Source organism: Scyliorhinus torazame, chromosome 2, assembly GCF_047496885.1.
Source record: "Scyliorhinus torazame isolate Kashiwa2021f chromosome 2, sScyTor2.1, whole genome shotgun sequence".
Taxonomy (NCBI): domain Eukaryota; kingdom Metazoa; phylum Chordata; class Chondrichthyes; order Carcharhiniformes; family Scyliorhinidae; genus Scyliorhinus; species Scyliorhinus torazame.
Window position 1 is genome coordinate 273,826,576 of NC_092708.1, and position 14,655 is coordinate 273,841,230.

Consider the following 14,655-nt stretch of genomic DNA (forward strand, 5'->3'; position numbering starts at 1 on the left):
GGGAGAACTATCAAGGCAAGGGAATATACAATGAATGGTCAGGCCCTAGGAGGTACAGATGATCAAAAGGACCTTGGTGTATAGGTTCACAGATCTCTGAAGACAGCTGGGCAGGTAGTTAAGGTGGTTAAGAAGGTCTATGGGATTCTTGCCTTTATTAACCGAGGCATTGAATATAAGAGGAGGGAGGTAATGCTGGAGCTGTATAAAATGCTGGTTAGACTCCAGCTGGAGTACTGTGTGCAGTTCTGGTCACTGCATTATAGAAAGGAAATGATTGCACCGGAGAGGGTGCAGAGGAGATTCATCAGAATGTTGCCTGGGCCGGAGCGTTCCAGCTCTCAACAGAGACTGAATGGGCTGTGGTTGTTTTCCCTGGAGCAAAGAGGCTGAGGGGGGAATCCGATTCAGGTGCAAAGAATTATGAGGAACATAGATAGGGAGGATAGGAAGTTACCTTTCCCCTTAGAAGGGGGCAAAATAACCAGGGGGCATTGATTTAAGGTAATGGGAAGGAGGTTTAGAGGAAAGATAAGGAAAAACATTTTCACGCAGAGGGTGGTTGGAATCTGGAACTCACTGCCTGAAAGGGTGGTAGAGGCAGGAATCCTCACAACTTTCAAGAAGTATTTGGATCAGCACTTGAAATGCCATTGTGTACAAGGCTACGTGCCAAGAGCTGGAAAATGGGATTAGAATAGTTAGGTGCTTAGGTGCTAAGGGCAATTATGATGCCATTAGACGTGACTTGGGGGGGATAAGGTAGGCTGCAAGTGTTGGGCACACTGGATAAGTGGAGCTTGTTCAAGGATCAGCTACTGCGTGTTCTTGATAAGTATGTACCGGTCAGGCAGGGAGGAAGACGTCGAGCGAGGGAACCGTGGTTTACCAAAGAAGTGGAATCTCTTGTTAAGAGGAAGAAGGAGGCCTATGTGAAGATGAGGTGTGAAGTTTCAGTTGGGGCGATGGATAGTTACAAGGTAGCGAGGAAGGATCTAAAGAGAGAGCTAAGACGAGCAAGGAGGGGACATGAGAAGTATTTGGCAGGTAGGATCAAGGAAAACCCAAAAGCTTTCTATAGGTATGTCAGGAATAAGCGAATGACTAGGGAAAGAGTAGGACCAGTCAAGGACAGGGATGGGAAGTTGTGTGTGGAGTCTGACGAGATAGGCGAGATACTAAATGAATATTTTTCGTCAGTATTCACTCAGGAAAAAGATAATGTTGTGGAGGAGAATGCTGAGCCCCAGGCTAATAGAATAGATGGCATTGAGGTACGTAGGGAAGAGGTGTTGGCAATTCTGGACAGGCTGAAAATAGATAAGTCCCCGGGACCTGATGGGATTTATCCTAGGATTCTCTGGGAGGCCAGGGAAGAGATTGCTGGACCTTTGGCTTTGATTTTTATGTCATCATTGGCTACAGGAATAGTGCCAGAGGACTGGAGGATAGCAAATGTGGTCCCTTTGTTCAAAAAGGGGAGTAGAGACAACCCCGGCAACTATAGACCGGTGAGCCTCACGTCTGTAGTGGGTAAAGTCTTGGAGGGGATTATAAGAGACAAGATTTATAATCATCTAGATAGGAATAATATGATCAGGGATAGTCAGCATGGCTTTGTGAAGGGTAGGTCATGCCTCACAAACCTTATCGAGTTCTTTGAGAAGGTGACTGAACAGGTAGACGAGGGTAGAGCAGTTGATGTGGTGTATATGGATTTCAGCAAAGCGTTTGATAAGGTTCCCCACGGTAGGCTATTGCAGAAAATACGGAGGCTGGGGATTGAGGGTGATTTAGAGATGTGGATCAGAAATTGGCTAGCTGAAAGAAGACAGAGGGTGGTGATTGATGGGAAATGTTCAGAATGGAGTTCAGTTACAAGTGGAGTACCACAAGGATCTGTTCTGGGGCCGTTGCTGTTTGTCATTTTTATCAATGACCTAGAGGAAGGCGCAGAAGGGTGGGTGAGTAAATTTGCAGACGATACTAAAGTCGGTGGTGTTGTCGATAGTGTGGAAGGATGTAGCAGGTTACAGAGGGATATAGATAAGCTGCAGAGCTGGGCTGAGAGGTGGCAAATGGAGTTTAATGTAGAGAAGTGTGAGGTGATTCACTTTGGAAGGAATAACAGGAATGCAGAATATTTGGCTAATGGAAAAGTTCTTGAAAGTGTGGATGAGCAGAGGGGTCTAGGTGTCCATGTACATAGATCCCTGAAAGTTGCCACCCAGGTTGATAGGGTTGTGAAGAAGGCCTATGGAGTGTTGGCCTTTATTGGTAGAGGGATTGAGTTCCGGAGTCAGGAGGTCATGTTGCAGCTGTACAGAACTCTGGTACGGCCGCATTTGGAGTATTGCGTACAGTTCTGGTCACCGCATTATAGGAAGGACGTGGAGGCTTTGGAGCGGGTGCAGAGGAGATTTACCAGGATGTTGCCTGGTATGGAGGGAAAATCTTATGAGGAAAGGCTGATGGACTTGAGGTTGTTTTCGTTGGAGAGAAGAAGGTTAAGAGGAGACTTAATAGAGGCATACAAAATGATCAGGGGGTTGGATAGGGTGGACAGTGAGAGCCTTCTCCCGCGGATGGAAATGGCTGGCACGAGGGGACATAGCTTTAAACTGAGGGGTAATAGATATAGGACAGAGGTCAGAGGTAGGTTCTTTACGCAAAGAGTAGTGAGGCCGTGGAATGCCCTACCTGCTACAGTAGTGAACTCGCCAACATTGAATGCATTTAAAAGTTTATTGGATAAACATATGGATGATAATGGCATAGTGTAGGTTAGATGGCTTTTGTTTCGGTGCAACCTGGAGGGCTGAAGGGCCTGTACTGCGCTGTATTGTTCTATGTTTTAATAGTTAGGTCGGTACAGACGTGATGGGTCGAAGGGCCTCTTTCTTTGCTGTGACTCTGATTCTAAAAGCCTCAGTCAGATAACCTCTCGATCTTCCAAACTCAAGAGCAGATTAGTGGAAGCTCTCCTTATAATTTAGCCCTTTAAGCCTTGGTATCATTCTGGTAAATTTCAGACGATAAGGTGCTGTGCCTGGACTCACTGTTTCACGGCTAGCAAAGGGGAGAAAAATAGTTAGTGTAGGCCTGAGGCCTGCAGCCACTAAGATTTGCAATCTTTTTTCTGCTTTGCTCTTTCTTTTAGGCCTAAATAGAATATTTAAAGTTATTTTGTATTAAATCTTTGTAGACATTGATTTAAAACTAGATATGATTGTGCTTTGATTATTAATCAATTGTATAATCAGTAATATTGTTAATGGTAGATTTGGATTTTTTTTCAAGTATTTTTCTTTCTTGCACACCATATTTACGACTGCTGTTTTACTGAAAATTGTAGAATGTGCTGCCACCAATAGAAAGTTATATATTTTTATCCCAATGTTTTGAAAAGAGGAACTGTTCAAAATATAAGAATATGAATTCTGCTGTAGAGTATTAATATTGAATGCGGACAGGATTTAGTTAATCTGTCTGCCCTCACTCTCTCTCCCTACTCCGTCCCTCCGTGCTCAAGTTATTTAGCAACACCCACTGTCTTTGTGTGAAGAAGCATCACTGGGTCAAGATCCTGAGAGATCATTACCCTGACAAAATTCTACTCCCTGGTGGTGGTCTGGATTCCTTTTGGAAAGAGCATGCACTTAATGTAACATGAACACCGTACCCTGGATTCTTCAAAGAGCAACAGCCGGTATTTGTTCAGCATGACCTGCGTTCGTTTAAGGAGTTGTGCTGATACGACCTCAAACTCTTCATCCACTGGGAGGGGGAAAAAGAATCAGGCGTACAGTGAGAAAACTACTAAAATAATGACAACACCACACCATACATCTTGTGAAACTGCAATTAGCTTTCTGTTTCAGGCCAACGGAAGACAGTTCAATCTGGCACCTGTTTGTATAACATTATAAAAATCCTACAGTGCAGAAGGCCATTTAGCCCATTAAGTCTGCACCGATCCTCTGTAAGGGCATCTTACCTAGGCCCACTCCCTCACCCTATTCCTGTAACCCATAATTCCACCGAACATGCACATCCCTGGACACTAAGGGACAATTTAGTAGTGAACTCGGCAACATTGAGGGCATTTAAAAGTTTATTGGATAAACATATGGATGATAATGGCATAGTGTAGGTTAGATGGCTTTTGTTTCGGTGCAACATCGTGGGCCGACGGGCCTGTACTGTGCTGTATCGTTCTATGTTCTATAATTTAGCATGGCCAATCCACCTAACCTGCACTTCTTTGGACTGTGGGAGGAAACTGGAGTGCCTGGAAGAAACCCACACAGACACGGGGAGAACGGGCAAACTCCACACAGACAGTTACCTCAGGTTTGAATTGAAACTGGACTGCACTTCATCCATACCAAACCTTACAGATTTCTGGCATCTGTAGATTTTGATTTCAAGTGAGCTCAAGGCGAAAAGAATTGTGCTATTCTTGCAGGGGTGACCAAAATTAGGGACTGTAAATACTAGACTAATAAATCCAATAGCGAATTTGGAAGGCACTCCCTTCCCCAGAGAATTGTGAGAATGTGGAACTCACTACCGCAAGCAATAATTATAGCATATACCACAGTCAGATTTACGGATAAGCTGGATAAACGCAATTAAAGAAAGCACAAAAGGATATTCAAATAGAGTGAGATGAAGTAGGGTGGTATGAGGTTCATGTGGAGCATAAGCACCAGTATAGACCAGTTGGGCAGAATGACTAGTTTCAAAATACTATTCAATTCTTTTCAGTCTTCACTTGTACATTTTAGGAACTGAAAAGGTTACTAAAGGTTTATATTGCCACTTGTCTTTTACAATGTCATGCACATTCCCTTGCTAACAGAATGGATGCAAATCCAGCTACACGCTCATCTTTCATCCCAATTTACAACAGGTGGCCGGGAAAATGCAAATTCCTGGCTTGGTACATTGCATCTTCTGGCATTTCCTGCCTTGTACCGAAAGATCTGGAGCTGGATTCTCGGCCTTGTGATGCCAGAAAGGTGATCGGGTGGAGAATTGGTCATCCAGCAAATATCGAGGTTTGCACCTGCCGCCGTTTCGGGCACCATGCTTCGGTCCCCCCCTGTCGGCGAAACTGAGGTTTACACGTGTCGGATGGAGCCTGCAAAACTTGCATTTGCATGCATTTAATGTGATTAGCGGTAGGACACTTCATCCTCCGCCCTTCTGCAATGCCCTGTCCCTCTTAGGCGGAAGTAGTCTCGCAGTCGCAAATTACTACAAGTATTTCCAAACAGGGATTGGGCATCATGGCTGCGGATGGGGAGCGGAAGGCAAAACAAAAAATGAAAAACTGTTGAAAACTGTCGGGCTTGCTGGGGGATGGCTACCAGGGTCGGCAACAATGGGTAGTGACTTGGTGCCGTGTCCGTGGACTTCGGGGTGGCCTGGCACAGTCCACGATTGCTGCAATCTGTCTTCTAAATGCACCGCTTTGGTGCTACTTCCAGGGTCCAGGTTGCTGGCTGCTCACACTGCTGAGTGCTGCCTGTGTCCTTTGAATGCTCAGAAGGCCTCTGGTCATCTGGCAGCCGACCCAGGCCGCCCCTCTGGACACCTTCATACCCCGTATGTATCATCAAGGGGATGAGCATGTCCAGGCTCAATCAGGAGCCCACCAGGTGTTGGAACCTCTCTGAAGCTCTGCCCCACTGCAGAGGAAGCAGGGAATCAGCAGAGCTCACCCCTACCAGAGGACAACTGCACCATGATCATTGGTATCCTCCCTGGTTCTCTGCCCCTCTCTAAGAGAGAGGCCTCACCAGTGACCCCCCCCCCCCCCACTCCGCCGGATAATCAGCTGTCTCCTCCGGGTGAGACTGGCAGCGCTGACTGCCTCTGCCATCATCTCCCAAGCAGTGTTCAGGGGGGCAGGTTTGAGTTTGTGGCCCACCCTGGGGAAGAGGGTTTCTCTCCACCTCTCACTGGCATGGAGCTGTGGGTCCACCTTGGACTCCCGACCTCGGGGGTGGCGGGATGGCGGCAGGTCTTCTGTGAGAGCCACCTTGGTGGCTGCAAAGTGTGTGGTATGTGGGGCGCTTAAAACAGCTCCAACAGCTCTTTGGTGCTAACTCCGGCCCCAGTGGTTAGAACGCCCGCTAGGCCGGGAATAACACTGAATTTGTGCCAGCAGAGTGCTGACCCATTTGCATGTCCTGACTCTCTTATCGAATACACCCCAACGGGAACACGAACCGCACATAATTCAGTCCCAAATGGAGAATCTTGCCCTTGGTCTTTTGATACTTGTTCAACAGTGTAGCTCAGATATACAACATTCCAAGTGGAGAACTGACAACAAAATCTGGCATTCTATTCGTGCACTGTAGTGTCAGTCAGTATCAGCCAAATGAATAAGAATGATTTGAAAATCAGATGATACTCAGCATGAACTCTACTGTTCTCTTTACATATTAAAGTTGCATTGGACTAGAAAATGAGATACTTAGACAAAGAAGACTTCTCATGTCTAGAGACACCTGAGGCTGACAATAGCCATATGTACAACTGTTTTTCATAACCAGTTTTTCCTGGAACAGGTTTCTAGTCTGAAGCCAGAGGCTACAGCTTGAGAGGCGCCACTCCACATAAAGCATAGCTGATCAGGAATCTCTCACGCTCTTATCACCTGCCAGAAGAGGGGTGGAAGGATTTGCAGATTGAGAATTAAACTGTTTGGCTGTGTTGCTAACACACTTTCCGTGGCCATCAATTCCTGGGCTGCAATCCTGTGTTCCGGAATCTAGATTTGGTGCTGAGTGTGAGCATGGAAGTCCTCCACTAGGGGGATGTGATCTTGCATTGTTCAGCATATTATATATGCATCCGCGAGGAACTCGCTGAATCTTGTGGCAGGAGTAGGCAGGAAGTCACTGTCCATGCCATTACCTCATGGGGTCAAAGCTCAGAGAGTCATATTTAAATGGTGCCTGGATAGCCATTCACTCATTGCAAGCTAGGAGCAATTCCAAATTCTGCATCGACCAGCACGTCACAGAGCAGACAATGCGTGGCCCCATGGTTTAGCAAAGCCTCACTGCAGCTGTCTAGGAAAGGTGGAAGGTGCTGTTTCCCAGGGATGCCAGCAGGAGGTCTTCCTGTCTGACAATAGTGGCCTGGGTGGATGACTTCCGGTTGCGGCTATGCTGAGCTAAGTCGCACGTTCGGCAGCTCCCGCCAGAAATGGACTTTTGGGCTCTTTTTAGGGGCCCCAGCTGCATTTGTTCAACGGTTCCCAGTGTGGGAAGGTGACAGTACAATTTTCCCGGCACTGTATGGATTGGACCAGGAGTGGAGCGGTGAAAAAAGTAATTCTGGTGCAGCGAAAAGGGCGAGGGAGGAAAGCCAAGATGGCGGCGGGTGGAGACCAGGCAGCGTGGGCGCAGTAGTTGCAAGAGCAGCAGGAGTTTCTCAAGTGTTGCTTCACGGAATTGAAAGCAGAGCTGCTGGAGCTGATGAAGACTTCGATCGACAAGCTGGTCGAGACCCAGAAGGCCCAAGGGGCGGCGATCCGGGAAGTGCGGCAGAAGGCCTTGGAGAATGAGGACGAGATATTGGGCCTGGCGGTGAAGATAGAGGCGCTGCATAAGAAATGGCAGGAGAAGTTCGAGGACATGGAGAATCGGTCGAGGAGGAAGAACCTGCGGATTCTGGGTCTCCCGGAGGGGTTGGATGCTGGAGCATATGTGATTACGATGCTGAACACGTTGATGGGCGCGGGTGTCTTCCCGTGGCCCCTGGAGCTGGATGGGGCCCACCGAGTCCTGGAGAGGAGGCCCAAGTCTAGCGAGCCGCCGCGGGCGGTATTGGTGCGGTTCCACCGCTTGGTGGACAGGGAGTGTGTCCTAAGATGGGCAAAAAAGGAGCGGAGCAGCAGGTGGGAGAATGCAGAGGTCCGTATATACCAGGACTGGAGCGCGGAGGTGGCCAAGAAGAGGGCCGGGTACAATCGGGCTAAGGCGGTTCTGCATCGGAAGGGGGTGAAATTCGGGATGCTGCAGCCGGCGCGACTGTGGGTCACGTTTAAGGACCGGCACCATTACTTTGAGACGCCGGAGGAGGCGTGGACCTTTATTCAGGCCGGAAAGTTGGAAACGGGCAGAGGGTCGGTTGTGAGGGGAGGTCACGGGGGGTTACTGTGGGTTACTGTGCTTCGGGGGATGTTCTGTTCTGTATTGTTTCCTTGGGTGCTGGGTGGGGTAGGGTGAAATGGTTCGAAGTGGGGGTTTTGTGAGTGTGGGCGTCGGTGGTTGGAAGGACGGGGCCCCGTTGGGGGGAGGGGAGATGGGAGGCCCGGGGTGGGAGAGCTGGGATTAGGCTCCAAAGGGAGCTGCGCCAGAGAGGGCGGGGCTGGTTTGATGGAAAGCACTGGCTTTTTCCCGCGCTAGGGAACGAAGGGGGCGGGGCCAGGGCGATGTTGGAGAGGAGCGCCCGCTGGTGGACAGGAGGGCGGTGGAGACTGCCACACTGGGGGGTCGATGGAGTGGAGGGAGTGGCCGGGGTCAGCAGGAGTCAGCTGACTTACGGGTGTGCTATGGGGGGGAGCAACGCAGCTAGGGGGGGACCTATCTGGGAGGGGGGAACAGGGAATTTTCTTTTTTTTCCCACGTCCATGAAGCCTACTCCCGGATAGACTTCTTCGTTATGAGCACGGCACTAATCCCGAGGGTGGAGGACACGGAGTATTCGGCCATAGCTATCTCAGACCATGCCCCGCATTGGGTGGAGCTGGAGCTAGGGGAGGAGAGGGTCCAGTGCCTGCTGTGGAGCCTGGATGTGGGCTTGCTGGCGGATGAGGAGATGAGCGGGCGGATCTGGGGGTGCATTGAAAGCGATATAGAGGCTAACGATAATGGGGAGGTGCAGGTGGGGGTGGTCTGGGAGGCACTGAAGGAGGTTATTAGGGGAGAGCTAATCTCCACTAGGGCCCACAAGGAGAAGGAGAGGAGAGAGAGGGAGAGATTGGTGGGGGAGATTATAAGGGTGGATAGGAGGTATGCAGAGGTCCCCGAGGAGGGACTACTCAAGGAGCGACGAAGCCTCCAGGCCGAGTTCGACCTGTTGACCACCACAAAGGCAGAGGTGCAGTGGAGGAAAGCGCAAGGGGCGGTGTATGAGTACGGGGAGAAGGCTAGCCGGATGTTGGCACACCAGCTTCGGAAGCGGGAGGCAGGGAGGGCGATTGGGGGAGTTAGGGATAAAGGGGGGAACACGGTGCGGTGGGAATAAATGGGGTATTTAGAGACTTTTATGAAGGGCTGTATCGGTCTGAGCCCCCACGGAGGAGGGGGGGATGTGTCGATTTTTGGATCGGCTGAGGTTCCCGAGGGTGGAGGAGGAGCAGGTGGCTGGGCTTGGGGCACCGGTAGGGCTGGAGGAGCTGACTAAGGGGCTGGGGAGTATGCAGGCGGGGAAGGCACCGGGGCCAGATGGGTTCCCGGTGGAATCTTACCGGAAGTACATGGACCTGCTGGGCCCTCTATTAGTGAGGACTTTCAATGAGGCGAGGGAGAGAGGGGGGGGGGGGGCCCTACCCCTGACTATGTCCAGGGCGCTGATCTCGCAGCGGGACAAGGACCCATTACAGTGTGGGTCGTCTAGGCCAATCTCTCTCCTCAACGTGGAAAAAAGCTGTTAGCGAAGATGTTGGCTACCGGAATTGAGGACTGTGTCCCGGGGGTGATTCACGAGGACCAGACGGGTTTTGTTAAGGGAAGGCAGCTGAATACCAATGTGCGGAAGCTCCTTAACGTAATCATGATGCCTGCAGTGGAGGGGGAAGCGGAGATAGTGGCGGCCATGGACGCGGAGAAGGCCTTCGATAGGGTGGAGTGGGGGTACCTCTGGGAAGTGTTGAGGAGTTCATTAGTTGGGTTAAGCTACTTTACGAAGCCCCGGTGGCGAGTGTGGCCACGAATCGGAGGAGGTCGGAATACTTTCGGCTATACCGGGGGACGAGGCAGGGATGTCCCCTATCCCCCTTGCTATTTGCATTGGCAATTGAGCCTTTGGCTATGGCTCTAAGGGAGTCCAGGAACTGGAGGGGGCTGGTCCGGGGGGGGGAGGAACACCGGGTTTCGTTGTATGCGGATGACCTGTTACTGTATGTGGCGGACCCAGTGGTATGCGCAGGGAGTTTGGGGACTTTTCCGGGTCTAAGCTCAACGTGGGGAAGAGTGAGCTCTTCGTTGTACACCCAGGGGACCAGGGAAGGGGGATAGACGAGCTTCCACTGAAGAGGGCGGAAAGGAGTTTTCAGTACCTGTGGATCCAGGTGGCCAGGAGCTGGGGGGCCCTGCACAAGCTCAACTTGACGAGGCTGGTGGAGCAGATGGAGGAGGAGTTTAAAAGGTGGGATATGCTGCCACTCTCCCTGGCGGGTAGGGAACAGTCAGTGAAGATGACGGTGCTCCCGAGGTTCCTTTTTATATTCCAGTGCATCCCCATCCTGATCCCTAAGGCCTTTTTTAAGCGGGTCAGTAGGAGCATCATGGGATTTGTGTGGGCGAAAAAGACCCCGAGGGTGAAAAGGGTGTATCTGGAGTGGAGTAGGGACAGAGGAGGGTTAGCGTTACCTAATCTGTGTGGGTATTACTGGACTGCCAATGTGGCGATGATATGCAAGTGAGTAATGGAGGGGGAGGGGGCGGCATGGAAGAGGTTGGAGATGGCGTCCTGTGTGGGCACAAGTCTGGGAGCGCTGGTGACAGCACCGCTGCCGCTCCCGCCGACTAGGTACACCACGAGTCCGGTGGTGGCGGCGACTTTGAAAATTTGGGGGCAGTGGAGATGCTTTGGTTTGGTCTCCGATCCGGGAGTACCATCGGTTCATCCCGGGGAGAATGGATGGAGAGTTCCTGAGCTGGCACAGGGCAGGAATTAGAAGGGGGACCTGTTTTTAGATGGGACGTTTGCGAGCCTTGGGGCGCTGGAGGAAAAATTTGGGCTTCCCCCCAGAAATGCCTTCAGGTACATGCAGGTAAGGGCGTTTGTAAGACGGCAGGTGAGGGAGTTGCTTCCAGCACTCAGGATCCAGGATACGGTGCTCTCGGGGGTGTGGGTTGGAGAGGGCAGGTCTTGCCGATCTACCAGGAGGTGCAGGAGGAGGAGGAGACCTCGGTGGAGGAGCTAAAGGGTAAATGGGAGGAGGAGCTTGGGGAGGAGATAGACGAGGGTACGTGGGCGGACGCCCTGGGTAGGGTTAATTCTTCCTCCTCTTGCGCCAGGCTTAGCCTGTTGCAATTTAAGGTTCTTCACAGAGCGCATATGACAGGGGTGAGGCTGAGCAGGTTCTTTGGGGTGGAAGACAGGTGTGGGAGGTGCTTGGGGAGCCCAGCAAATCACACCCACGTGCCCGGCGCTGGATGGGTTCTGGAGGGGTATTGCGAGGACGGTGTCTAAGGTGGTGAACACCCGGGTTAAGCTGAGCTGGGGGTTAGCACTATTTGGGGTATCGGACGAGCTGGGAGTGCAGGAGGCGAAAGAGGCCAGTATTCTGGCCTTTGCGTCCCTGGTAGCACGGCGGAGGATTCTGCTACAGTGGAAAGATGCGAGGCCCCCGAGCGTGGAAGCCTGGATCAGCGACATGGCAGGATTCATTAAATTGGAGAGGGTAAAATTTGCCTTGAGAGAGTCTGTGCAAGGGTTCTTCAGGCGGTGGCAACCGTTCCTAGACTTTCTAGCGGAGCGATAGGAGGTGGTCAGCAGCAGCAGCAACCCAGAGGGGGGGACTTTGTGTTTTCTACTGTGTTTATTATTGCTTAATGGGGGATTTGTATATTGGGGGAATTCGTGATATAGTTGTAAGATGTTTATTTATGTGTTCTTTGTTTTTCTTTTTTCTGTAAGGGTTTGTTGAAAATATGTAAAAATTTGAATAAAAATATTTCTAAAAAAAAATAGTGGCCTGGGCGGAGGTCGCAGCAGAAGTTAGCACACTTGTGGCCCACAAAAGAACAGGTCAGAAGTGCAAAAAAAGAATGAATGATCGGCTTTGCAATGTCAGGGTAAGTGGCACTGTCTACTCACTCTCTGCACATGGAGGGCATGGAAAAACCTAATTTCTACTTCCAGGTGTCCAAGGTCACGGGAGAATGGAGTGCTTTGCCGGTTCAAATATGCTAATTTAGCACCAGGGCTCTGTATATCAGCATATGCAAAGGACCAAACCACCAGCACGGTAGATGTTAAGTGGTGCAAGTTAGTTCAGTTATCATAAATCAAGGTAGACGAGATCCAAAGGTAGCTGGGGCCTGTCAGCCAGCAGAGGATAGAACACCAAATAGTCAAGGAAATGTGTTAACAATTTACACTGCCTGGAATCTGATAGCTATCAGATTGTCACAGGCCTTGCAACATGCTCTGCATGTCCCTCTGTGACATCCTGGCCATCATCATCACCATACCCTTCTCTGTCCTCACCGTTGGAGGACATGGTTCTCCATGTCTCCCTCAGCCAAGACAACCATTCCTTTGTAACACAAAGTTATGCAGGGTGCAGCAGACACCAATGATCTGGGACACGCTCTGCGGTCAGTACTGAAGAACCCATCCTGAGTTGTTAAAACACCTGAACCTCACCTTTAGGAGGGCTAACGAATGATCCATGATGACCTTGGTGAAGCATGTGCTTCATTGTACCTCTCAGCAGCATTCTGTAGATGGCAAACTGGCATTGTCAGCCAGGTCTTCTGGGGATATCCCTTGTCCCCAAGGAGCCAACCCTGCAATTGCTGAGGCCTTTCAAAAACCTGTGGCATTGGGAGTGGTTCAGAATGCAGGCATTGTGGGGCAGCATGTGGTGCAGTGGTTAGCACTGGGACTGTGGCACTGAGGACCCGGGTTCGAATCCCAGCCCTGGGTCACAGTCCGTGTGGAGTTTGCACATTCTCCCCATGTCTGCGTGGGTTTCACCCCCACAACCAAAAGATGTGCTGGTTAGGTGAAATGGCCCCTTAATTGGAAAAGAAAAATATTTGGCTACTCTAAATTTAAAAAAAAGAATGTAGGCATTGTGAGAGCTCCAAGTAATAACATGCAGGATTTGTCTTCTGTGATCACATATCAGCTGCACAATCAAAGAATGGTACCATTTCCTGTTGGTAAATGTGATTGGCTGATGCCAAGGAGCTTTTGAGGCCAGATGTATGCAGTCAATAGCCCGATCCAGGTAAAATTGGACAAATTGGCACGCGATCCTGAATAGGGCATCTGCCACCTCCCAGATGCACTTGTGTGTCGCTGACTGGGAGATTCTGCACAGGGCCTGAGTGGAGCCAAGACGTTTAACGCGGCGATGACCTTTAATGCCACCAGCATGGGATTCTCTCCAAGTCTTTGCAGACACAGATCCTCATGGAGAAGCTGACAGATGTGAGCAACCACATTCCAGGGTATCCAATGGTGCCTCCGGTAATGCCTATCCCTCATCTGTAGATAGGTGCACCGCCTGCAATATACCCATGGTCGGGCTAATCGTAGAATCATAGAGTTTACAAAGCAGAAGGAGGCCATTCGGCCCATCGAGTCTGCACCGGCTCAAAGAGCACCCTGCTGAAGCCCACGTATCTACCCTATCCCAGTAACCCCCACTTAACATTTTTTGGACACTAAGGGCAATTTAGCATGGCCAATCCACCTAACCCACACATCTTTGGACTGTGGGAGGAAACCTGAGCACCTGGAGGAAACCCACGCAGACACGGGGAGAACGTGCAGACTCCGCACAGACAGTGACCCAGCCGGGAATCGAACCTGGGACCCTGGTGCTGTGAAGCAACTGTGCTAACCACTATGCTACCGTGCTGCCCACCATCACATTGGCTTCTGGTTACCAGCATCCTGACCTTCTTGAAGATCTGTTACCTCTTGCTGTTCAGGCTGTTGCTCCTCCTGGCTCTGCGCCAGCCTGCCCTGGACCCTCCTCCCCCTCATCTAGATGAGAGCCAGCCTGGAGCCTGCATCATCTAGGCCTCACTGGATTTGTGAACTTGTTCCTGTAATCAATCTAGTGTGCGTATTCTTTTCAATTTTGCCTTCACCAGGCTGGTGCCCATCCTTGTGCTTGGTTTGAAAATCACTTATTATCACAAGTCGACTTCAATGAAGTTACAGTGAAAAGACCCTAGTCGCCACCCCATCACTTCCAGATGAAGAATATCCCAGAGGACCAGAGAGGGGTGTTCCTCTGTTCAAACATGTCTGCACATGAAGATATTGCTCTTTGGCCAGGGTGATGAGAGTCCTGTATAACCCTCCCCCCTCAGAAAGTATTCAGCTTACCTTCATCACCCTCAAGGCTCATTGGCAGCATAGAAAGTCTTATCACATGAGCCCTTGTCAGCCATGACCATTCACCTGGGAAGGATGGAGGTTGGGGGTTGAAAGTTTGCTACCATCCATCAGCTGTGTCCCTTGGAGGCATCCATCTCCCTCCCTTCCTACCTCTGACTGCAGGCGATGACAAATGGCACAGAATGAATGGCAGATCCAGACCTGGCTGGAATTCCAATATTCTAAGACCCATAAGCCATGGAGTAAACCTGCTGCTGTTGAGCTTCACCATAGAAGGGGGAACACAGCTGAGCATGGTCCTCATTCAGTTGCCTCATG

The 14,655-nt window shown here is 50.5% G+C and overlaps 1 protein-coding gene across 6 annotated transcripts in view; it reads right to left on the reverse strand.

Annotated features, from left to right (window-relative positions):
• Nucleotides 1–14,655, reverse strand: part of LOC140398702 (BRD4-interacting chromatin-remodeling complex-associated protein-like) — a 215,432-nt gene that overhangs the window by 21,505 nt on the left and 179,272 nt on the right. For 5 of the 6 annotated variants that reach the window (XM_072487720.1, XM_072487732.1, XM_072487729.1 and 2 more), the window contains one exon: nucleotides 3,683–3,777. The exons of the other annotated variant lie outside the window; for it this stretch is intronic. In XM_072487720.1, the coding sequence (XP_072343821.1) occupies nucleotides 3,683–3,777 (95 nt within the window). The remainder of the gene's footprint in view (nucleotides 1–3,682; nucleotides 3,778–14,655) is intronic. 6 annotated transcript variants of the gene reach the window in all.